The sequence below is a fragment of the Copadichromis virginalis genome, linkage group LG20 (genome assembly GCF_057382275.1).
Source record: "Copadichromis virginalis isolate Kocher_CV1m ecotype Utaka linkage group LG20, C_Virginalis_male_GT1.1, whole genome shotgun sequence".
Lineage (NCBI taxonomy): Eukaryota > Metazoa > Chordata > Actinopteri > Cichliformes > Cichlidae > Copadichromis > Copadichromis virginalis.
The window spans coordinates 21,319,222-21,342,589 of record NC_140637.1 but is presented as its reverse complement, the minus strand read 5'-3'; the positions used below and the strand labels follow the sequence as shown (position 1 = coordinate 21,342,589).

Sequence of the window (23,368 nt, the reverse complement as noted above, 5' to 3'; positions counted from 1 at the left end):
TGTCTTGTCACTGAAGGGAAGTCTTCATAACTCTGCTGAGGTATTTAGGGTTATAGCCATGATGCAGAATGAATCCAGAAAGACAGGACCTGCTTTTTGCTCTTTTTTCTCCCCACAGAATAATTTTTTTTTCTCTTAAAAATACATTTAAGAAATAAAATTATCACATAACAAGCAAAAATTCAGACATTATGAAAAAAAATTCGTTGTTTATTTGTTTAAATCTAGGCTGTAGAGTATGGTTAGGAAATGCTCTCTTCTTAATCAGCTCTGGAGGTCGCCAGGAGTAACTTAACAGTGCCACCTAGTGGTACCACAGCAGTTGTGCACTCAGTGTGGCAACAATACAACGTCAAATTTGCGACATTTTAAAATTCGATCTTAAAAAAGAAGTTACGAAGAAAAAGCAGCTTTTCCTGCTTAGTTTCATTTCTTTGGTGATATTTCGAGTGACAGGAGGGCTTTGAAGGCAGCCGGGTTTCGCTGGGGCAGACACGTCTGCAGTCATAACAAATCATCACACAAAGCTGTTTGAGTGAAAGCAGCATCTCTTCTCCTAACAGACAGAAACACTGTCATAACAGCTGGGGTCACGACCCTTAAAATGCATACATCCAATACAGAAAGGCTCCAGACAGTACAGTACTTTCACACTTGGTATCGCCTTATACTGGACTAAATAAGAGCCCTGTTCAAACAGCCGTGGCATCCAAAAAGGAGCTACTCTGTGACAGTCTAAGACTGGTAGTGCGGAAGACAGTTGAAGAGAACAGAGGCAGAAAAAGTTGACTTTTTTTCTGCTGACTGACAGGCCTTGAGGCTGTGTGTGTGTCTGCAGTGTTAAAAAGAAGGTGTTAGAATAAAAAAAATTTTAAACAAGTCAAATAAGCGTCTGCTCTTAGTTGCAGAATCTTGAGCTCGTTCTAAAGGACCAAAAATACACAGGCTTAAAGGAAGGAAAAGGAAAGGGAGAGAGACAATGGTTAATAACAACAGAAGGGCAGAGCAGAGGGGGGTGTAGGGTGGGAGGGCACCCAGGGGAGAGAGCATGGAGAATTGAACACAGGCTGTCTTTGTTGGCTGCAATCAGCAAGACTTAGGAAGACATTTACAACATGGTTTATGGCGACGTCAGGTGAATGAGTGTGTGTGTGTGTGTGTGTGTGTGTGGGGGGGGGGGGTTAGAAGGAGGGTGGGAATTGTTGAGGAATTAAATTAGCTGAAAGATCAAGGACTGCCGGGTTTCCAAAAGATATACAACTTATTTGCTTTGCTAACCATTCTCTAAGGCACGTCTGTATTTTAGATTGATTTCCAACCTTCAAGTGAGCCACTGGTGTCATTTCACTGGGGTGCAGATTTCAACATCTGGAGCTTTGAGATGGGAAACGTATACACGTGGAGCCCACGCTGATGGTCATTAACCAGTGCACAAACACAAAGAGTTATGGCTCAAGGACAAGCAGCAACCCTGTAGTAGAAGAAATAACCAAACTCACATGTCCTTGTTTGGTTATTGATTGGCTTATTTTTGCTTCTCAGCAGCAGCGTCCTTGAAAGCACTACCACAGAGAGTTTTTATAACAGTCCCTGCTCATAACGAAAAAGGGCCAAATAAAGTAATACAATCCTGGGAGGAAATAACAGGATTCAGTGAGTTTCTGGAAAATCCTTATACAATAGAGAGAGAGAAAAAAATCACTAGTGCATCCCTAAACTGGACTGGACATTTTAAATAAGGTTTAACATAATCCCGAAAGCTGGTCGTATTCAATATTTTGTATTGTTATTTTGTTTAAGGAGGGAAAAAATACCTAAACATTTAAATTATCCAATTTAGATGATCTCAAACCTTCCCTTCAAGGTCATCTTTCCATGCACCTCTAGACCTTTTCCACTGTTTTTAGATTTCTTGCATGAGTTTGAGTTTGGACTGAATCTTTTTTAATAATATTGAAAAGAACAAATGGTGGGAAATGCATTTCACAAACTCATAGATGCTCTTCTGCATCTTTACTGTCTTGCCTTTCTATCAGATCAAATCAGTCTCGCCATTTTCCTCTGACCTGTGGCATCAACAAGGCATCTTTGCCCAGAGAATTGCTGCTCCCTGTTTATTTTCTCTTGTTTGGACTGTACTCTGTGCGTCAAAAACCCCAGCAGGTCAGCAGCCCCTGAAGTACTCAGACCAGCTTGTCTGGCACTGCCAACCACGTCATATTCAAAGTCACCGAGATCTTCTCCACCCTGGCTCTCAGCTGAACTTCAGCAGGTCGTGGTCATACCTACATCCATACTGAGTTGTAACCACGTGGCTCAAAATTTGCATAAACAAGCAATTGCACAGGTGTACCTAATAAAGTGGAAAGTATATCCCTAGTTGGCTAATTATAGCAGACCAGTACATACTGGCTGGGCTTTGGAAAGAACCAGAAGCAGCCAACTGCTCCAAACAGGTTCTGAATTTATATGTTCAGGCCGGAATCGTATATTTTAGCAAACATTGCTTGAAGAGGGCTGTTTTCAGTTGTTAGATTGGTAGACAACAGAATATTGGCTATATCCATTTTACACCTTCGACTGAACAATTGTATCCGAATGCTGATGCTCACCATCTAACCTAGAGGTAAACTCCACCTGGCTCTCTTTCTCTCCCTCCCTGCTCCTTTTTCTCCCCGCCTCTCTCCTCTCTAGATACCCTGCCTCGCCCCAGTGTGTACAGGAAGCCACAGTTTCATAGAGGTTGCTCTTCTGATGATCAGAGGAGGAAAAACACAATGCCTTCAGTGTGCTAAAAAGGAGCTCCACTCATAAAATGTACACACACACATACCACACACACCACACACACAAAGGGAAAGAAATATAATGGAACATGCTTTTACTATTAAGCCTTTTTTTTTCTTTCCATATGACTTTCCCAGGAAAATCCCCCTCATCAGGGTAGGTCCAATCCAGACAGACAGCAGACGGGAGAACAGACAAAGATACAGATAGACACAAAAGGCTTTGGAGGAATGGACCTCCATTCCTTCTATTCCTGTGACTGAGACAGACATTTTGGGTGAGTCAGCCTACTGTTCTAGGATCATATCTCAAAGCAAAATTGCTGATTTCAGATAATTTTTTTTCTTCCACTTTGAGAGCGAGCGCAGAGTTAAACTCAATAAATCCCGCACAGACACACACATACACACTCTCAGAAGTTTTTCAGACATGCATCTGGCTTGCATACAGTTTGACACATCAAGATTAGCAGCATGAGATTAATTTAGTCTCTCAGAATCTAACATGGCACTTGTTTATCAAGTGACACCAAGTTATTCTACTCATTTATAGAAGGCCTCAACAGTTGGTACCATTTAGGAAAACTAGGTCACTTCCGCCTTCTGTGTGTGTGTGTCAGCCAGACTTTAAGCCAAGAGACCTCCAGTATAAACAGTTTGTGCAGGAAGAACTGCTACTCTGATCAGAAACATCCTAATACCAAACAGAATTTTGACTCAATACTCCGACTATACTCACTATCAAAGTGCAGCTCGCTCTCACTAATCTCTAAACACTCTCTGGAAGCAGTGTGATCCCATAGTGCAACATCTGTTAATTATTCTACTTTCACCGGTAAAGTAGGTGGATACAATAATGCAAACACAAACAAAATTATCTCATAAGTAATAGTAATTAGTAATAGTACTATTAGTACTAGTTATAGAACTATTACCTCTCTGTTAAAGAGGGAAGATTTTTAAGCCATTTTCAGACCTTTACATTAACGTTCCTGAGAAATTCATTCTTACCTTTAAAAATGACAGAATGAGCCTGAGAATGAGTATGTGTCAGATTTTTGCCATAAAATGGAGAAAACATTATGCAGAGTTGCAAATTCCACCTGCTTTTAGCCTCTTTGTCTCTCGCTGCCCAAACAAATCATTTCAAATCAAAGGAAGCCTCAAAGCCCATCCTTTATGAAAAACACAAGCTTTCTCAAAACAGACTACAAAATCAATTCTGAACATCAGCGCATTTTAGCGTCAACAAAGCAAAAGAGGCGTGAATAATTCTCATGTAAGCTACGTTTCACCTCATTTACTTTTCTTAATAGCTGGGCATCTATCACAAACCAAAAGGTTGCAAAAGCAGAATCGGTGACAGGTTAGATTAATAAAATTCAGTAATAATGAGTTGAAATTGGGATTGACATTTAGAAATCATATTAAACACCAATCAATCACTTAATCAATTAGAGTAGAAAAGTGCCATAAGAACCAGTCCATTTACTATTTATAGACACTGAATTTCATTAAACACCTACAACATCATACACTGAGATCCACATATAAAGGGAATTTGCAAAACTATGCACTTACCACCATAATAGCAGCATCTTTCATTAGCCAACTTCATTATTATAATAACATATTTATAAATCACTAACAGGTTTGGTCGGGATCTAACAGACACTTTTTCCACATGTCAGACAGGTGAGCTGTCACGCACAGTTACATTATACAAGGTGCAGTTTGAACATTTGTTACACAGCAGCTGCACCCCTGAGTGTCTTTTGTGTCACTGCTCGTTACAGCTTTCTCTTACATAACCAGGTTTTTGGGGTTTGTTTGTTTTTTTGCTGTTTTCTTTTAGGTAGGTATTACTGTCAGTTTTTAACTAAACTGATAATCCAGTAAACACAACAAATTCAAAACTGCAAAGATATAACAATAAATAAAACTGGGACAGCTGTGGATTTTTTTTTTTTATTTACTAATGATTTCTCGTGTATCTGTAACTATGCTTATTCACGTAACAACAGTTCCATGATTCAAAACGCACCTTTCAAAGCAACCAGCCCGGAAATGACGGGAGAACCTGTTAAGCAGGAGCTTCAATAGAAGTAGAAAGTCTGTTCACTGTAACTAGTAACTATGAACCATACCAAAGCAAACCAGTTTCTTATCCCACGCAGTTCTGTTTAGATTCAATCAGGTTGTGTTGTGAAGTCACGATACTTTTGTAAAAGTGTTTCATGGGCTCTTGCTTAGTCACGCTTACCAAAGTCACACAAGCAAACCAGCTAAACTATCTTATCAGGTGTAAAGCTACACTTTCACACCATTTAGCAGTGCACAAAAAGCTGTTACTTATTCTGAGTGGACAGATGGTTTAATACAGAAGTGTATCTCTATGTGTGACTGGGAAAAAAAAACACCATGTGCAGATGCAACTTTAAATGGGTAATCCTTCATGTGATGTAGTGTAGGAAAAAAAGGCTTTCCAAAAAAAAGTGCCCGATTTAAAAAAAAAAAGGGGGGTCAATGGATTCTGAAGGCTCTTTTCTACTGACACACAAATGCAAAACTTGAGTGTCGTTTAAGCTGAAGTCTTTGCAACAGCGGGACCCACACATGACCACCATTAGAGAAATCAATGTGACACTCAGGCAGGCCGGGAAAGAGCCCGAAGCTTCTGCATGGCCCTGAAACTGAGTCATGCTGCCTTCCCCACATGCACACACACATACACACAGATAAGAGACATGGAGGAGTAGAGAGATGTAGAGGATGTGCTTGAGATTGGTTCCTACGGGAATACTATGAGTTTGTCTTTGGTTAGTATTAATCAGCAAGTTGTTGCCTTCATTATAAACAACCCCGTGTACACTGATAGTAGCTGCTGACTCCATCCAAATTCGTAAGACCCTGTCACATCTTTCGCAGATACATGTGTTAGAAACTGACAGTATGTTCGGATTTAGCTCCTCACTGTTCCTGCTGTGTTTGTGAGCTGTTATACCGTGAGCAATATAGATTAAGTATAAATAACCTTAAAGTTTGCATCCTTGTAAAGTAGCTATAATCAATTCTTGGATCAAATGACAACTTGTATGAGGCGTTTACATCCGTCTCTCGTTCTGTAACTGACTTATGGCACTGATTAATGGCCATGTCTCTCTTTTTGCAGAAAATGATGTTGTCACAGTGATCCTGACCTTCAAATTGTCCTCTGCTCTCTGTTTGAAGAGGCAGATGACCACCAACCACTGACCCCCAAAAGAAAGGGGAAACCCTACTTTAGTTTGTGTTAGATGGGTCCAAGAGGGGGACCTGGGATCAGGCCAACATATTATGATTTATGCATTTTCCCTATTAGAAATTTGTTTTAATCATATTCACCTATCAGTTTATGTTTTATTTCAAGTGAACATTTGTGGTCAAATGTAATGAAATTCCCTTGATGTTCGAAACAGTAGCACAGATGGGAGGTCACAGTGACCACCAAACTCTAACCGTCTCATTACTGAGGCCAAATTTGCCAAATTTGCCAAATTTGGAGGAATAGGCTCAATGTGCACCTGGAAAAGAACAAGACACAAAGACAGACAGCAGGAAAACACGAAGGCTACAGATGCAGATGTCATCAGCGCGTAAGGCGACATACAACCCAACTCAGACAGCACTTGTAAAAGTAGAAGAGATGTACAGCAAGTGGAAAATGTAAATATTGATATTTAATTCATGCCTGGAAAGTGAAACTCCTTCCTTGGAGATCAACAGCTAGTTCTAAAAAACCCTCTTGCTGTTTACATTCAATATATGATCACTAAAAAAATGCTGCTTTAGCTTAATTTTGAGGTTTTAGGCTCAATCTCACAATAACTTATGGCCATTCCCCCTTTTTCTTGCTGGGCAGATATAAATCGCACCATCGTTCACCATAACTCCTCTGCTGTTTGTTTATCTAACATGGAGGGGAAATGTTTACATTAGCCCAGACGAGCCCAATAGCTTTTGTTAATAACAAATAACCTAAACAGCCAGATGGAGCATCCAGCTGCCCTACGTGAACCACTATTGTCCTCCATCTGTGAGGGACACGTCCTCCCATTTTTCAACCAGACACGGTGCAAAGGGAGTGTAAGACGGAGACTGAAGTCTGTCAGAAAGGTTTATGGAGTTGGAAACAATCTGAGGACTGAGGTAGACCTCAAACTGAGAGGCACACTATCTATCCAACCGCAGTTTATTTGTGATGTGGTTTATTTTAATAGATTCTCCAACGATTTGATGCAAGCAGCTTCCAACCCGTTTGACCCTCCCATCATATAAACACAAAAATAAGCATTAGAGAGTGCACAGGCCGGTTGGGGTTCCCATGTGGAAGGAATATATTTTGGGGAAGTAGGGAGGGGGGAGGTATTTCATCTGATGGTAGCTGCGATGAGCAATAGAGCTGTGTGTGTTTTGATGGGGGCTGTTTAAGGCGGCCACAAAGTGGAAGAGCGGGGCAGAGATTGATCTGGGACAGTGTGGGAGAGAAAGAGGGAACTGCAAAATAAATAAATAAATAAATAGGGAGCAAGGCCTTGGGAGTGAATGTGTGTGGGAGAGAAACGATACACTGCTGGACTGCCGGAAAAAAGAAAGTCAGCCAGAAGGACAGCAGATCGATTCCTCCCCTGAGTCTCACAGCAAACACGCTCTTTTTTTTTCTGTCTGCATAGCTCACCTCTGCTGCAGCTCCATATCGTCCCATCAGCACTTCATCTCTATCATTCTTTCTCTCATATGCCCTCCCCCATACTCTTCTTTGTCTGCATGCTAGCGCTTCATTCCCAGGCCTCTGTGAAAGATCTTGAGATTTGCACGAACTTTGGCAGTAAACTTTTTGGGGTTGTTTGATAGGAATATGAAGTCTAATGCCCCAGATCTGTCATCTCCAGGCCATGCAAAGCAAAATGCATGACACAGGAACAATGATCTGGACACGGTGTGTGATGAACAAAAGAAAGAAAGAAAAGAAAAACAAATCCCCCCCCCCTCCTCCTCCTTCTTCTGATCGTGGTGAAATAGAAATGCAGGAAAGATTCTCAAAGGATCTCAGCATCAAAACATGGCTGCCCACACTGCAAAGAGGAAACCACACACTGTCACTCCCCTTAGGCCAAGATGTCCCTCTATCATCCAGCCACATAGCTGCACAGACAGACACACTTGCAACACTTTCAGATAGCAAACACTTCCCCCCTCCTCTTAAATCACATTCCTGGAAGAAAGTGTGTAGCTCTTATGGCCAAACACACACACACTACTGCAGGATAATAAATAAGTCCTCTTCTTATGATCATTATTAGAACGCGGTGTTTGATTTCCGGTCACTCATTACTAAACATACGTGTGTGGGATATTTATGAGAGAGGGGCGCGTCAGACAGGGGCAGCAGTGAGGTCACAGCTCCCTCACTCAAGGTTTGGCACTGGTTCGCTACTATTCCTGCCCTGTCAGCTCCAGTCTCCCATACAACAGAAATACCTCTTTTCAGTTATGCGGATAAAGTCGACAAACGAGCAAACAAGCTCTGAGTTTTGTTGTGGGGCTGATGCGGGCCTGCAGCTGCCCTGTTGACAGCTGGCAAAAGCATTCTGGTATTCAAACCCTGTGCGCAATACCAGCCGTAGCCATTTGGAAACAACTCTTGAAAACCGCAGAGGGTTAATAAAGACACAGAGAGGGAGGCTCGCAGTTATTCGTTTTACTCACCGGTAGCTGAAACTCCTTGCATTTTGCACAAACTTCTTCTCGCCTCTTTCTGTTAAAATCTTCTTTTTCTCGGAGCAACTGGCAGCAACAGCAGCAGCCGTGGATCCAGCGTACTGTGGGCTAAACTCGGAGGAGCGCCTGCACTTCAGAGCTTCACTTTTCCTGTTCGCCGACTAAAATAAAAATAAAAAAATACACACAGACCCACTATGGTGACTTCATGGTTTCTTAACAGACGCGAGAGACGTTATCCGAATCAGTTTTGCGCAGAACAAGAGGTTTATATTCCTCCACATAGTCCTTTCTCCTCCCTCTGACAGACAGAAGTCTCTCCTCTGTGCCGCTGGAAGAAAAGAAAATGCGCGTTCCCGCCGGTGCGAGGCGCGAGCACTACAACCCCATTCATTGAGTGCAGTGAAAGCTAAGCACTGGAGGAAAAAAAAAAAGATAATTTGATCTTTTTACAAACTAATCAAGCTTTTTGTTTTTTCTTTTTCTTCTTTTTGGCTCACTGTTTTATCATTTTTCTTTCTTTTTTTGTCCGTTTTTAAAAGTAGACCCTCTATCCTTGTGCATTTCACATGCCCTGGGACAGAGGCATGAGTTGTCACATGAAGCCATGAAAAGGATGAGGCCTATTTCAGTAGATGGTTCTGCTCTGAAATCCCCACATCTGCCTATTAGCTAGGAAATAGTTCCTGGAACATGAATACTAACTGGCACAGCATTTCCATGTCACTGAGCAGGCTTTCTGCTCATCTTTTAATTGGTTCAGTTGGTTTTTCTGTCTCATCAAACATCTGCTGACTCGGTGAATGCTTGTTGAAGGAAACAAGGAACCGAAGCAGAAAACAAATCATGGATCTGCAGAAGTTAAGCTCTCATATTATAAGGATATTATAAGCATGCCCTAACTCTAAACCTCCACATGATACAGTCGATGAGGAAAGGTCACCGGGGGTGTCTGCAGTCTGCAGTAGTGAAATATAACTAAGAACATTTACTCATGAAGCACATATGTAGCTTGACTACTTTTTTCCTTCAACACCTCTTACTCTTGTACTTGTACTGAATGTCTAAACGTTTCAGACGAGCCAAAAGATAAACACGTCTAATATGTAAGTAATGAAGCGAGAAAATAAGGGTAACATTTACTCATATCACATCCATGAGATTTATCTTAACTCCCTGGATACCGCCCAACCCCTGTAGGCTGAAAAAATGAAACTGCACGAGCTAGTAATGTATTAATATTGTGGGATTATAGTAGTATGGACTCATTTTGTGCTTAACACATACACTTTTAGCGCATCAGTGTTGCTTCTCAGTGATCATTTTGATTAATTTTTTTATTTTTCCCTAATTTTCAGGATCCTGTAGCGAATAACTTTCCAGAGCCCTCGCTCTGTGTTTCTGTGCAGCCTCCCACCCACGTATTTGAAACTTGTGTCTGTTCAGCTACGCACCATTAACCCCTTTTAAGGCCACTGTTGGTGCTTCACACTTGTCACGAGCCTCAGATCCACATAGACAACAGCAGGGCTTCTAATGATAACACCTCTTTGTCTGGCTGCTTGCCAGGCAGAAGGCTGCTTCATTGACCTGTGCTCCTCTCTAATAAGCAGTGAATACACATTATATTTCATTCCTCTCTTCCCACATGTATATGACCTCTGTGACGACACTATTGAGTCACACATTTTCCACTTTTCGGCTTTCCACTTTAAAGACACAAGAGCAGCAAAATATTCTTCTTTTACTGTAACTTTGTACGTTTTCTTTGCTTTAGAGAAAAGTTCTGAACATGTCAGTGCAGAGTCTAAAAGGCCAAGTGTTTTGTGGATGACTGGATTTGTGTTTTTAAATAGATCGGGGGCCCAGTGCCCCCTGGGTGCATGGGGTTGCCTGTCTTTCGGCCTGTCTGTCTGTCTTTCTAGGGCATGCTGGTCCATAGAAAATAGAGCACCAAACAGTCCTCTGGGATACATCCTGTGCTCTGCTTCCCCGGGGCTCCTCCACTCAAAACCACAGAGCAGAGTGAAACAACTGCATTCAGAGAGAGGGAGGAAAGAGGAAAATGAGAGACTGGGGGAAGTGAGAGACAGAGGAGGATGTGAAAAATGGCAATTAGGATGAAGAGAGGAAGAAAAGCAGAGTGGCAGATGAGCAGCCAAGCAGAAAGCTTGGTGCGAAAGTCAGCATAGATAAGTGTGACACGAGCTCCACAGAGCTTTTTACACTCATCTGAAAGTGCCGTGGTATAAATGTCCCAATCACATGATAATCACACTCCAGAATTGGGTGCCAGTCGTCATTTGTTCACTCTTTTTCAGGTGCAAATTAAAGCCTGGTATCGATTGAATCAACACTTCATTGTTTGACACAGGCGAAGCTGCATTTTTTGAGACCACACCAGCAGCTGCGTGGAGATACTACAGACAGATCTATGAGTCACAATAGGGAGGACGCTCACACCCTGCATCCAGTGTCAGGACTCAGGAATTTTTGAATTCATCGTGAAGATGAGCTCACACTCCACAGGTCATAAATTGCTTAAGATTCTCGCTGGTGTTATTTCTCCTCCGGTGGGGTTGTTTAGAAATGTGTTAACGTGTGTGTTTGAATCCACGCGAGGCGTGTGCAGTGTTGATGATTGCCGTTGCTCTTTCAGACCAGCTGATCACAGCTCTCTGCTCCTTCAGGCTCCACATGGATTCATCACATGACAGCCCCGGAGCACACTCATAAAGGAGACTCTTTGTAAGTGCAAAGAAGCGCGCCCTCTCCCCCTTAAGGCCTGCAGCTCTCACAGTTACTGGAAGAGTTACAGTTACTCGGTCAGCTCACAAAGACGTCAACAGTTGTAGCATGGGGACCCCAGGTGGTGAATATAGATAGTGCATCAACTGAGTAGTGAAAACAGCTGCTCTGCTGCATGAATCCTTCTTCATCCTGGGTATAATCGCAGCAGCTGAGTATTAATAGAACAAGACTGATGCCATGTAGTGACCCATATTTCCTCAGGCAGTGGGGGGGGGGGGGGGGGGGGGATAATGGAAGACTGGCACCAACAAAAGCTCCACTGTTACTGGAGTGATGTCATTGCTGACTTCTCCCGACTGGCTATCATTAATTCTCTGATGCTGAAAAATCTGCAGGACATGAATGGTAAATGATAGCACTTGGTTTAAGTGTACTGATTCACATCACTGTCTTTTAGTGACACAACTAAGCATTAATAATAACTTATTTCAGGTTTATTATATATAAACCTGAAATCAGTATATATTATATATAGGACTGACAATGGGACAAAGCTGTAGGGTGGACTGATCAGTGATGCTTTACTTTTATTTTGACTCAATGTAAATGATTACATTTCCTAAGTATTGCATGCAAATACAAATTCTAGGTGTGTCTACTTTGAGGATTTATATTTTATGCCTCTTTATATTTCCAGTGCACTTATTCACAGGCAGAACTTCAGTGCTTCACGCTCCTCAAAGGAAGAAGAAGACTAAGTAATTGCTATATCACATAGTCATTTATTGTAATTTGCATACCAAAACCTACACATTAATGCATAGCAGCCCCCCATAAATAATAGCAAAACACTGATATAGTAAGTAAGTGCTATAAATTTACTGTTAAAAATGCTCACATTACTTTTAATACATTTACCAAAAAGGTAAATGGGTCTGCATACTTTAGTTCTGATAAAAGCAGTGGTGGAAAGGACAAGAGTAAGAGTATCTCTGCTTCTGCTGTCTTAATTTTCAAACGGTGTAGGGCACAAGGCAAACATGCTACTGCTAAATTGCCAGCGTTTTTTTTGGTAAACTGTATCCAACGTGTCAAGATGATATTCCACAATTTCGTAAGGCGAAATAAGCTCGTAACTCTTTCTAGACCTTTTATTTGGATTAAATATTAAATGTCTATCAGAGACTTTAAATGAACTACTTTCATCAGAAAGTAGGAATGTTTTGGAAGCAATCTGAGAAATGCCCACATAGCTCTAAAGGAGGAGAATGAACAATGACAGGAGTGTGAGAATAGCTCTAGAGAGAATCGGATGTTTTTCTAAAATGATAAATAAAAATAAATATTTGAATATTCTAAAAGGAAGAAATACAGAATTAACCAAACCAGAAGAAAAACAAAATAAAGAGAGGGAGCCTTGACTTAATATTGACAATAAACTTGATCTGGGTGGACAGAAAAGATGGTTTTAAAGTACCTAAGAGCATCTGAGCTTTCAAAGTATAGAATTTTAGCCCTCTTATTCAGAGGGTCAATCTTGTGCTTTTTCACTTCTTCGTTTGGAGTAATCTGCACATTCAGAGTGCTTATAGATGAAGTTTAAAACATTCATACAACATTTTGACCTCTAAAGTGAATGGATCAATAACAGTTAGTCCATCTATTTATTTGGTTTCATTTGCATAAATAAAAATCTCATTTTTTTCCCCTTTATTGTCATTAATGTGTGTTTAAATGGCATAAAATAACATTCATACTTTCCTCTTGTAAATCAACACCAAGAAAATAACAGCAGTTTTAATTGAGCAGAGAGCCGGCCTCCAGAGCCTCGACAGGAAATGCTGGGTGTACCAAAGGTCAAAAAAGAAACTGGGACCAATCAGTGCTTGGGCATATCTCCAGGAGGGAGGGACAGTGGAGGGGGAGAAAGAAACGGGAAATGGAGGGGGCAGAGGAGGGAGGGGCAAGGTTTAAGAGAACAGACAGGGTAGGGATGGGGAGGAGGGGGGGTTTTGGTGGAGGTGTTTTTGTGCATTGTGTGAAATGTGATCAGGTTCCTGGAGCCGCTTGGACAGCTGGGAAGTTCCCCCTTCCCCTGGCTTCCAACTGGGAACGCTATGAGGAGACTCCAGGGCTGCAGACCACATACTTCAATGGTTAACCCTTTCATCCGCTTCAGCTGTGGAGCAGCTATAAATAACAACACTGAAACACGCTGGAACTTAAGTCACATTTATTGATTTTAGCCAGTATGACTACCCTTACACAGACATACCATCTCCACTAGAAAACAAACAAAACACTTTCATAGGATTAGTTCAGCAGTAATACATCAGACTTAACTGGTCCCCGCCCCAAGCCCTAATTTTTTATTTTCTCTCTTTTAAAAACACCCCGACAAAAGTTTTAACATGTTTGTTTTCAACTCTGTGTAAAGGTCCCATGACTGAGAAACATGCATATGACGTTTAGCTGTAATCAATATGCCACTAATCATAATGCACATTATTGATAAGAATACAGTACTGCATGACAGTTCAAATAAATACAGGTGAAGTCGTTATTTCATATAAAGATATCAAACTCTCATTATGGATCAATACTGAAACACAATATGACAATATAAAGTTTGCACAGCTATTTTTTGTAGTATCACAATGCTATCGCTTCCAGCAAACAGAAAACTTTCTCTTTTTAATGTAAAACAGTATCTGAATTGCACTTTTTTTTGTTAGCTTCTTATCCATATTGGTAACTTTAACGCCTCAACAAACAAGCATTGGCTATAATGGCACTATTCAAGCTTGTTGATGCTAATCTTGTTTTCTGTTTCCTGAAAACACCATGCTCAAAGATGATGTAAAAAAAGATTCAAGAATAAAAAAAACCAAAACAAAACAAACAAAAAGTCAAATTAGACAAAAGTAAAGATAAAATGCGCTCTCTGCACATTTTTAACAATACTATTGATATCACATTACCTTCACCAAACAAAGCTAGAGATACATAGATGTTTCCAATAGTACACTGATCTACCCCAACACATTAAAGATGCTTGGAGCACTTTGTTCAATAACAGGAGGCCAAAGGGATCTCTTTTGGTTCCCAATGTTTGATAAAATAAAATAAAATAAAAAACTTTTCTCAATACCCCTGAATTTCTCGAGGGGATCACTGACCTGCAGAATTCAATACAACTTGAGTTTTATTGAGCTAATTTCAAAACTATCACCTCACTCATGCAGAAAAGGGGGAAAAATTCCCTTTGCGCTTATTGCTGCTCACAGTCATTTTGAACCCAAAGTCCTCACCTATATATAAAAAACAGAAACATAAAACACTAGTCTAAGATTCTCCCTTGAAACAATGAAAGGCACTACTGGTCAGAAACGAAGAACTAAAACGAACCGAAAAACAAAACCCCGGCTCTCGCACGGCAGCGAGAGCCATGGCCCAAACTGCACATTTCTTAGTTTTTTTTCTTCTTCTTTCCGATTCTTTTTCTCATTTTCAACCTAAACGGTGTACCAAGATTTGGCACAATAAACAAAGAGAGAATGAAACAATTCCAATTTGGAATTTTAATTGTCGCAGTTGCAAAGAATTCTGAAAGCCAGCGATCCCGTTTCAGTGGAACGCCCTCGGTAAGAAGCTAGGAAAAGCACATATCGTCGTCACGCAAATTTTTCCCAAGACACAACTTACCTATTTGAGTCAGAGCGTTGTCAAGTTTCATAGCGTAATTTTTGAACTATTCCTAGGAATAATAAATACATGAAAAAACCCCAGAATTTGATCACCCTGGATTTTTGTAGAGAACATGGCAGTAGAACAAACATATGAAAAATAAAAGCAACAGCATAACACGATGTAACAAAAGGATTTTAAAATGATTATTTGATGGATAAATTCTTGAGGACAGAGTCATCATAGTACATTTGTGGTTTGTGGAGCCTTACTGTAGTGCGTATTGTTTAAATTCAAATATTTGAGGAGGACTTACAATACTACAGTCCTCCAACCTATATTGGATAACTCAACAAACCATTGTACTACCATGCTTTCCTATAGGTTAATAATAGCATGTTATAATCCTATAAAATGAAAGTGCACAGATTAACAAAACGATAAACTAAAAATAAGAGATAAAACCAAACAAAAACAGCTTGTTGATTAAGAAACGACCACATCTCCCTTGGCTTCTCAATAGAGGATTCGGAGGGATTGGCCAATTACAAGCCAAGAAGTTCACTGTACTTGCGAGGCAAAAATGGCTTCCAGCAGAGGCATCCACAATTTGGACCAAGTGTGATCCTAATGTGCATAACATAACAGAATTTTAAAATGAAAAGGGGAGGACAATTGATTCAAATTAAAAACCTGTGCTTAACGTTTGTACTTAGGTTTTTGCCGTTTTATTTTTCTTCAAGTCCAAATAGCCTAGAGTAGCGCTAACTCGTTTCGCCCAACTCAATCAGCAGCGAGAATGGACCTTGTGTTGGTACTTCGTCGTCCGTGCAGAATTACTGAAATTACTGCAAAAGTGGAGAAACAAACAAATAATGAGCATCATTAGCACTTGGTTTTGGTCATTTGAGAGCGACTGTTTACAAGGTCACAGCAGCGGAGTCCACGCAGACAAAGTAAGATGGCGGCTGTTGGTTAGTCAAAGCAACAGAAAGCGATATTAGGAACTTTAAGCCGGCCAGTATGGACATTTCGTTTCTGGTGTGAAAGCGCATTCACTGCAAATCATCCCGCAGGTGCGGTTAGGAAGCCAGTGACTCACGAGTACCATGAACTTTCATTCATAGGACAGAGCTGAAGCCACATCTCACCACCAAAGGAGATGGGTCTTTCTCATTAGCCATGCAAGTAAATGAAAAATGGGTTATGCTTTTGACATGCAGGCTTACTTTTAAATCAGAAACAAGATGCATCATGAGAAGTAAAACTTAGAGGTGATGTGGGAGGAGCCTGCAGGCAGAGGTAGGAGGAGCTTTGCCGTTTTATTTTAGGTGGCATATTGCAATGACACCAAAAAAGCCAGACATTGATTTCAAACTAGATCGAACCAAGCGGGGATTAGTCTATCTAAGGAGAGGGGATTCTAGTCACAATCACATCCTGCAATCATCTACTGCTCAGTAAATCCACATAACCTATACAAGGGATACGGTTGGGAGCTTAACTAATTTGAATCAATGTCCTCTGGTTGAGCGAGCAACCAATCTCAAGGTTTTTTTTCCTCCAAATATCAGCGGGAGTTTATCCCTCAGAAAAAGAATAAAGAAAAAAAATATATCACGGGGTGTTTTTCGCTATGCCAGCCTATTCTCATGTCTCTAAGTATCATGGTAGGATCTTCCAATTCCTTAAATTATAAACTTTCCCAAGGAGATAAGCATGCGTAACGAAAAGCACCCCTGGATTAGATTCCCCATCCAGCCACACATCTGGCTTTCTTCACCAGCACGTTTAGCTTTCTTATCTCCTCTCTCAGGAGCTGGTTTACAACACGATTAGTTCTCCCTCCTCTACTCCCTAAACCTTTTTTCTCAGCGCAAACTGATGGAAACAGAATATACCGCACTTGTAAGTTGACTGAACTTCAAACATAGGAGTGACTGACCTCTAAGGAGGCTGCGCTTTTTTTCTTTTTTCAGAAAGTGTACAATAGCCTCGTCTCCATGCTGTGTGCTGCGGCTTACGGATGCGCACTCAAGCAGGGTTGACTGCGGACATAATTCCCTGTGTTGAGAGGAATAAATGCCCATTGTATATGCATTTAAGAGGAAGGAATACTGTAGTAGAAACCTGCAAGATTATAACCTGAACATGATCCTATTAAGAATATAGAGAATTTTATATATAGCTTATTAGTAGTAGAAAATGCTATTTTTTTAAAACAAATCTTGCAGGATTTCCTCACATCAACCCTGCTTTTAGCATCATAAAACTAATGTGTCTATGATCCACAAGCGGTACATGGATTTTATTAAACACAAGCCCCACTTAAATTTTGCCTATTTGCGTAATACTAGCTTGCAAGGGGTTAAAGCTATTGTCAATACTAAAACAGTACGTTGCTTTGTCCTCACACACCAAGCAACCCAAGAAAACAAACAAGAGAGGCCCTTCATTTCAATGGTTAAAAACCTTGTATACAAATGAAGGCCCTTCATCGCAACACTGAGATATAAACACAGGCAAAATTCGGAAAACACATCGTATGCGAGGACGTTACCTGACAAAAATATTCCTCATTCTAGTTAAAGGGTGAGTGGTGATGCTGGGGGAGCAAGCTGCTGACAATCTACAAGAGAGAAGGTCGTAGTAGCGACCGAGCAACGAGACACAGATTAGAGACATTAGGAGAGGACTTTTTTTTCCCCAGCCACATAACCACATAGAAATTATTTGACAGCTCTCAGCAATCTCGCAAACAGCGGGGGGCAGGGGATGGGGGGGGGGGGGGAGTGAGAAGGAAAAGCATTAGCTCAGCTGAGACGCAAGGACAGGGCTTTACATCAACAAATAGATAAAAATATCAAGCGTTTGGGGTCGACAGGCACTTTTGTCGAGCGGTCGGTTGGATTTGTTTGCAGATTTATTGTCCGGATGTGTGAACAGTTTCGATTTGTGCTCTTCAAGGATTTATTCTATAGAGTTTTTCTTTTTAAATCCTCTCTGATTAAAACTATATTGTATCTCTTTTCACAGTGAGCATTATATCCATTTGAACAGAAGCAGGAACCTGAGGCACCTATGCTGAAGTGCACTTAATTTAGATGTGTCGATTTGTCAAACCTTCTTTCTCGTAATATGGCTCTGAATGAATCCTTTGCAACATAATGGGTCACAGGGATTAGACAGCCCTCTTGTATCACACCAATTAACTCCTCTTTTCTATTAAAATTAAAAAAACAATGTAGAGCCCTGTAGTACAGAGTTTTGTCTGGTACCACACACCTAACAACAGAAAAACAGTTAAAAAGCTCTCAAGCATTTTCAGCTGCAAAGCCATGCGATTCTATTGACCCTATAGTATTGGTGTGCTAGCGTCACAGCTTTAAAATTAACCTGAAATAAACAGCTGTGGTCACAAGTGCTCCTTTTCCGCCCAAACAACTTCATTGACCCACTTATGATTTTTTTTTTTTGTATTTCTGTGTAAAATCATATTATGCTCCCCTAGCAAAAAAGCAGAGGGAGCTTGCATATTCTAGTTCCTTTTTCTGGTTGTAAACATTAGAAAGTGGGCTGCCGGGCACGGTTCGGTCCTGGGGGGACCAGGACGGAGAGGCAGAGGAAAGAAGGGGCCGTTTTATTTATTCGGAAAGGAGCACCAATGCCGACAGACAAGCCAAAGAACAGAGGATGTCAAGTTTAGTTGTTAGAGCATCAGAGTGACATCATCTTTACACGTCTCCACCTCAGCAATGTGTTAATGTGACCAGGAAAGCCACTCCGGGGGGCCAGAACAAACAAGCACAGAAGCTGCCAGCTTTTACATCATACGTACAGCACTATGACAGCGGAAAGAATAGACAACCCATAATATCCACAAACCCCCCAATATAACCAGGGCCTTATAACCCACATGCCATATATGTCTACTACAGTCCAAACGTCTAGTGCACACTGTACATACACTGCATTCCCCTAAGCGTTTATAGTAGCACACACGAGCAGCTGGTTAGTAACACATCAGCCCCTAGAGGAGCGCAGGCTGGCCATGGAGCTAAGCGAGCAAGTGGGGCTCTTTAACACGAAGGCAGGGAGGGTTTCGGCCCGTGAGCCCCCTCCCCTCTGTACACAGCAGTCCCATGCGGACGTTTCTGCCGCCTCAGTCGCAGTAGATCTTGTACTTCTCGCTGCAGAAGACCACGGGGCCTCCCAGGATGCCGCTGGGCACAGAACTGCTGTGCTCTGGTCGGCCCGAGACAGAGCAGGTGAGACTCTGACTTACATGCGGGTTGTTGGTGGTGGTGGTGGTGGCGGCGGCGCTGGCGGTGGCGGCGGCCTTGCTGCGTGCTTTAGCACGGCCTGCGTTGCCTCCCCGACGGGTCTGCTCGTGATCAAACTCCAGATCTTCCAGGCGCTGCGTCAGGGCGAGCTTCTGCTGGATAGCCATTCGCAGCAGAGAGTTAAGGGTTTTCTTCTCGTCCTCTGCTGCGGCCAGCTGTCTCTGCATCTCATCCAGCTGGGTAACATACTCATCACAACTGCAGGAGAAACACAGGCAGAAAAAAAAAAAAATGTCAGATTTGTTCACCGACTAAGAGGGTTTCCTGTGACATATCACAAGAGGGCATTTTTGTGATATTACTTAACATGAACCTCATGCCGCACCTCAGATTTGATTCACTGACAGAAACACTCAGACACACATTCAAACCCACACATCATAAACTTCCTGCTAGTGTAATAAATTAGCCACCAGCAGGTGGAGCCCATGAGCCACAACATGAAGGCCTGCAAGACTGCCCAAGCTTCTGAAATATTAACCTAAGACTTCACCAGCCATTTTGGTCCTCTTCAACAAAGTCCCCCCAACGAACACATTTTCAGCTCCACTTAAAACATTCTGCAGCTAATTTGCCAGATATAGTAACAAACTCTCACCGCACTTCCCGTCATTTCATAAACTGAAAATTAAACCCATACTTTTTATTTGTATAGCTGCTGCTGCTAGAGGGTATGATTTACATTCATGAACAGGTGAGACATCTGAGAGCAGCTTGCAGCGCCTTGGGATAATATGAATGTATGCACAGTGGCAGTTGAAGACAGATTACATACATAAGGGATGAAATCATTAGCCTACAGGTCAAAGGGAAGATTATTTCTGCATCACCTGAGAAAAAGGCAGGAGGGGAGCGACAGAGGAGAAAAATTAAGACGGGGAAGAGAAGAATGTGGTTTATTGCTCTGAGGTGTAGCTGTTCACACCTGATCTCCAATTTTCCAGTTTGAATGAGACAGCATAACGTCTATGCCTCCCTTGCATCTCCCATCTGTGTGTGAAATAGCACAAGATATGAAGTCTGTCTACTAACGCTCGTCATCACCGGGTGCTGCACTGCGGCATTATCACCTGTCTCCCGCTGTCCTTGCACACGTGTTAGTGTGTGAGTGTCTAAAGCTGGACAAGTATAAAAAGTGGGACACCTGACAGGATTTCAAGGTGGGGGGTCCATATCGCCACTCCCCATCTGCTGCTGTCGTGCTCCTGTTTCCTTTATCCCCTCTCCTGGGTCTTATCATTGCCTTTCAAGCCTCATCACTTCCTTGCTACAGTCTCTCTCTATCTGCCCGAATCAGTCACTTTCTCTCTCATCTTGCTCATCCCTGTTTTCTGTGCTGCTGACAAAGCAAATCGAGTGACATTCTTCAGTAATGACTGACAAACCTATTGGGAGGGAAGGGCTGAATACGTTAGTGAGCAGCACTTAATTGCCCAACCGTACAGCACCAAAGTTCAGACACAATTTAACTGTTGGGCAGCCTCACCTAACTCACTTTCATTTATTTGAAATTAATTATTATTTATTTTTTGTTAACACCCTAGCCTGAAGCTATAGTCTGCAAACTCTTTTCTCTACGAGCCGTAACTGTCATTACCGATCTGTTCTGTTTTAGTCAGTGTTTAGCAACTGAACTGCTGCTGCAGAAGCGATAAATAAATAACATAAAATAAAAAAATTCCATAAAAATAATGCAAAGCAAGCAAATAATCTTTCAGTAGGTGAAGAATTTATCAGCTTTTTCTTTAAAAAAAAACAACAACAAAAAAACCCAAAAACGTCTTGAAGGGAGCATCTGCAAACAGGAAGCGCAGATGTTTTTGCTGCGTGTGGTGCTGCACGTGGTGGTGGGCCATGTGAACCCTGGCCTTGCCAGACCACCAAACAAATATAAACCATGGCCCCCTCCTCTTGTGTATGCAGCTTGATTCCCTCTGGGACACACACCCAGACAATAGGGATCAGTGCTACCTCATTAAACCCAGTATGAGATTTGGGAACAACCCGGGAGCAAGAAGCGAGCTGGTGCACCTTCAGACAGTTCAGTCACTCTTGCATAGGGGTGGGGGGCATTTTTCCCGGGAAAAAAAGAGGAGTCTATTCTAAGCAGTGGGTGGATACAATAGGAGTCTTTTTGCCCTGGTGATCGGGAGTTCTAGCACAATAGCCGAAGGGGGCCAGGAGGCGACGGCTGGCCTTTTGAGCATTAGGAATCACAATATTCACACTCTGACAAACAAGCGCATTATCTACATCTCGCTGTAATGATTTACAGTAGCTGCTGACATTTAAAGGCTGTGACTACTAAAACATTCATAACCAATAATTTCCCAATAGGACACAAACACACACATTCAAAACGTGGTCAGCTGTGGTCTCGTCTAGAGCTTGATTGGTCATGGTGGTATGGATCACTCACACACACACACACACACACACACACACACACACACACACACACACACACACACACGAGGAGGTACTTCTTTAACAAAACAAAGAAAGTTAAAAGGGAAAACAACTAACATAGAACCAACACCAGAATAGCCAGATAACTGAAGGTGTACATTTTACAAGAAAACGTGATTTGTGTAAATGTTCGGACAGTTAATCAGCGAGAGCAGAAGGCACAAGCATGTCGAGGCTTGTCTTAGGAATGTCGGAGGCAGAAGCTTACTGTTAACATGACACCAGATACTGCAGCCAGAGAGGCACACATACAGGAGGGGACAGTGAAGCCCATATACACGCGTGATAAACATTCCTGTGTTGCTTTTGTGAAATAAACTAAATAGAATTACTCCATCCTATTTGCCATTTCTGTTAAAACAAATATTGTTTTGTTAAATTGGTTTTAAAAACAAAAATGTTAATAATAAGTCTGGTGTGTCTTTTAGTCCTATGAGTATATTATGTGCCAATTCCCTGAACAATAAGACCATAAAAAGCCCCACATATTCTTTCACTTCCACTTCATCTCTCTTCCCCTTTTGTCAAAGACTATACATCATTTGAATCCACGAGTACACATCTCAGAAATCCTCCTTTGCAGACTTTGTGTGAGCAGTGATTATCTTGAAAAGTGGAAGAAAAAAAAAACTATCAAACTAGACTCCTGTAGTGGGTTGTAACTAAAGGCCTGGTCCTTCCTCTCTTTCTTTTCCACATGACAAGAGAACCGGGTGTTTGGCTGTGAGGAAGGATGGAGGGGGAACAGGGGATACAAAGAGGGGGGGAGTGTGGGAAACTTCATTCCGGCGAGTCCCCCTGCCTCTCAAAAGAGTCCCCTGACCTAACTCTGTGTCATATAAGACACAATTTACATACCAATACATGAGTCCCATAAACAGTGAATGTAAATCATACATAGTGGTGTGGTGCTGGAGCAGAAAGCCCAACAACATAGTCGGTGGAGCTGCTCTGGGCATACGGAGGAATAAAAACACATGGACTGAAACAGGAAGTAAACAGGAAGCTGTGATGTGCTCAAAAACATCTTAACCCTCTCCGGCAAAACAAACTCAAAGAAAAAAAACATGCAAATATGATCTTACACTTCAGCTGCTCTCCTCTGACACATGACACAACTATATAATACATCCTGCAGCAATTTAGCTCTGCAGTATATACAAAAAAGCCTGTGGCGACACGCCTATATTTGCAGCCGGATGAGTTTTAGAACTGTTACTAATTGATTGGGCACTGCAGGTATATGGAATTACTTCAGCTACTGCACTTCAGCGATCTGTATTGAATTTCTGCATGGGTAAGACGAGGGGTGCTGAGCTGCCCACACACACTCCCTGCAGCAATTATACTCTTCATTGTAAAAACTCGCCTCTCCCTACCCTTCTCTTTCCCCTCTGCACAGCTTGAACTTTGCTGTGGAATGTAATACAGCTTTAAATGAAGGACAGACTGCCTCAGCATCTCTGCAGTGCTTTCTGGAATATAGCTAATATTTACAGGAAGAGCGGGCATCATTGTTTTAAATGAAATTAGCTATCAAAAAAGCACATCAAAGCACAAAAATATTGTTCA

The 23,368-nt window shown here is 41.7% G+C and overlaps 2 protein-coding genes across 5 annotated transcripts in view; both read right to left on the bottom strand.

Moving 5' to 3' along the window:
• Positions 1-8,869, bottom strand: part of fgd (faciogenital dysplasia) — a 52,974-nt gene extending 44,105 nt beyond the window's left edge. The window contains exon 1 of the mRNA XM_085443711.1: positions 8,535-8,869. Coding sequence (XP_085299837.1) covers positions 8,535-8,556 — 22 coding nt within the window. The 5' untranslated portion in view covers positions 8,557-8,869. The remainder of the gene's footprint in view (positions 1-8,534) is intronic.
• A 4,644-nt stretch (positions 8,870-13,513) lies between these two features.
• The window catches only part of LOC146684743 (protein bicaudal D homolog 2-like), a 40,063-nt gene continuing 30,208 nt past the window's right edge, over positions 13,514-23,368 (bottom strand). The window contains exons 10-12 of one of the 4 annotated variants that reach the window (XM_085443142.1): positions 19,270-19,525; positions 17,545-17,613; positions 13,514-15,832 (exon numbers count right to left, since the gene is read on the bottom strand). In XM_085443142.1, the coding sequence (XP_085299268.1) occupies positions 17,566-17,613; positions 19,270-19,525 (304 nt within the window). In that variant the 3' untranslated portion in view covers positions 13,514-15,832; positions 17,545-17,565. Of the gene's footprint in view, positions 19,526-23,368 lie in introns of all 4 variants that reach the window. The other 3 variants (XM_085443141.1, XM_085443143.1, XM_085443140.1) reach the window with 3 other exon arrangements.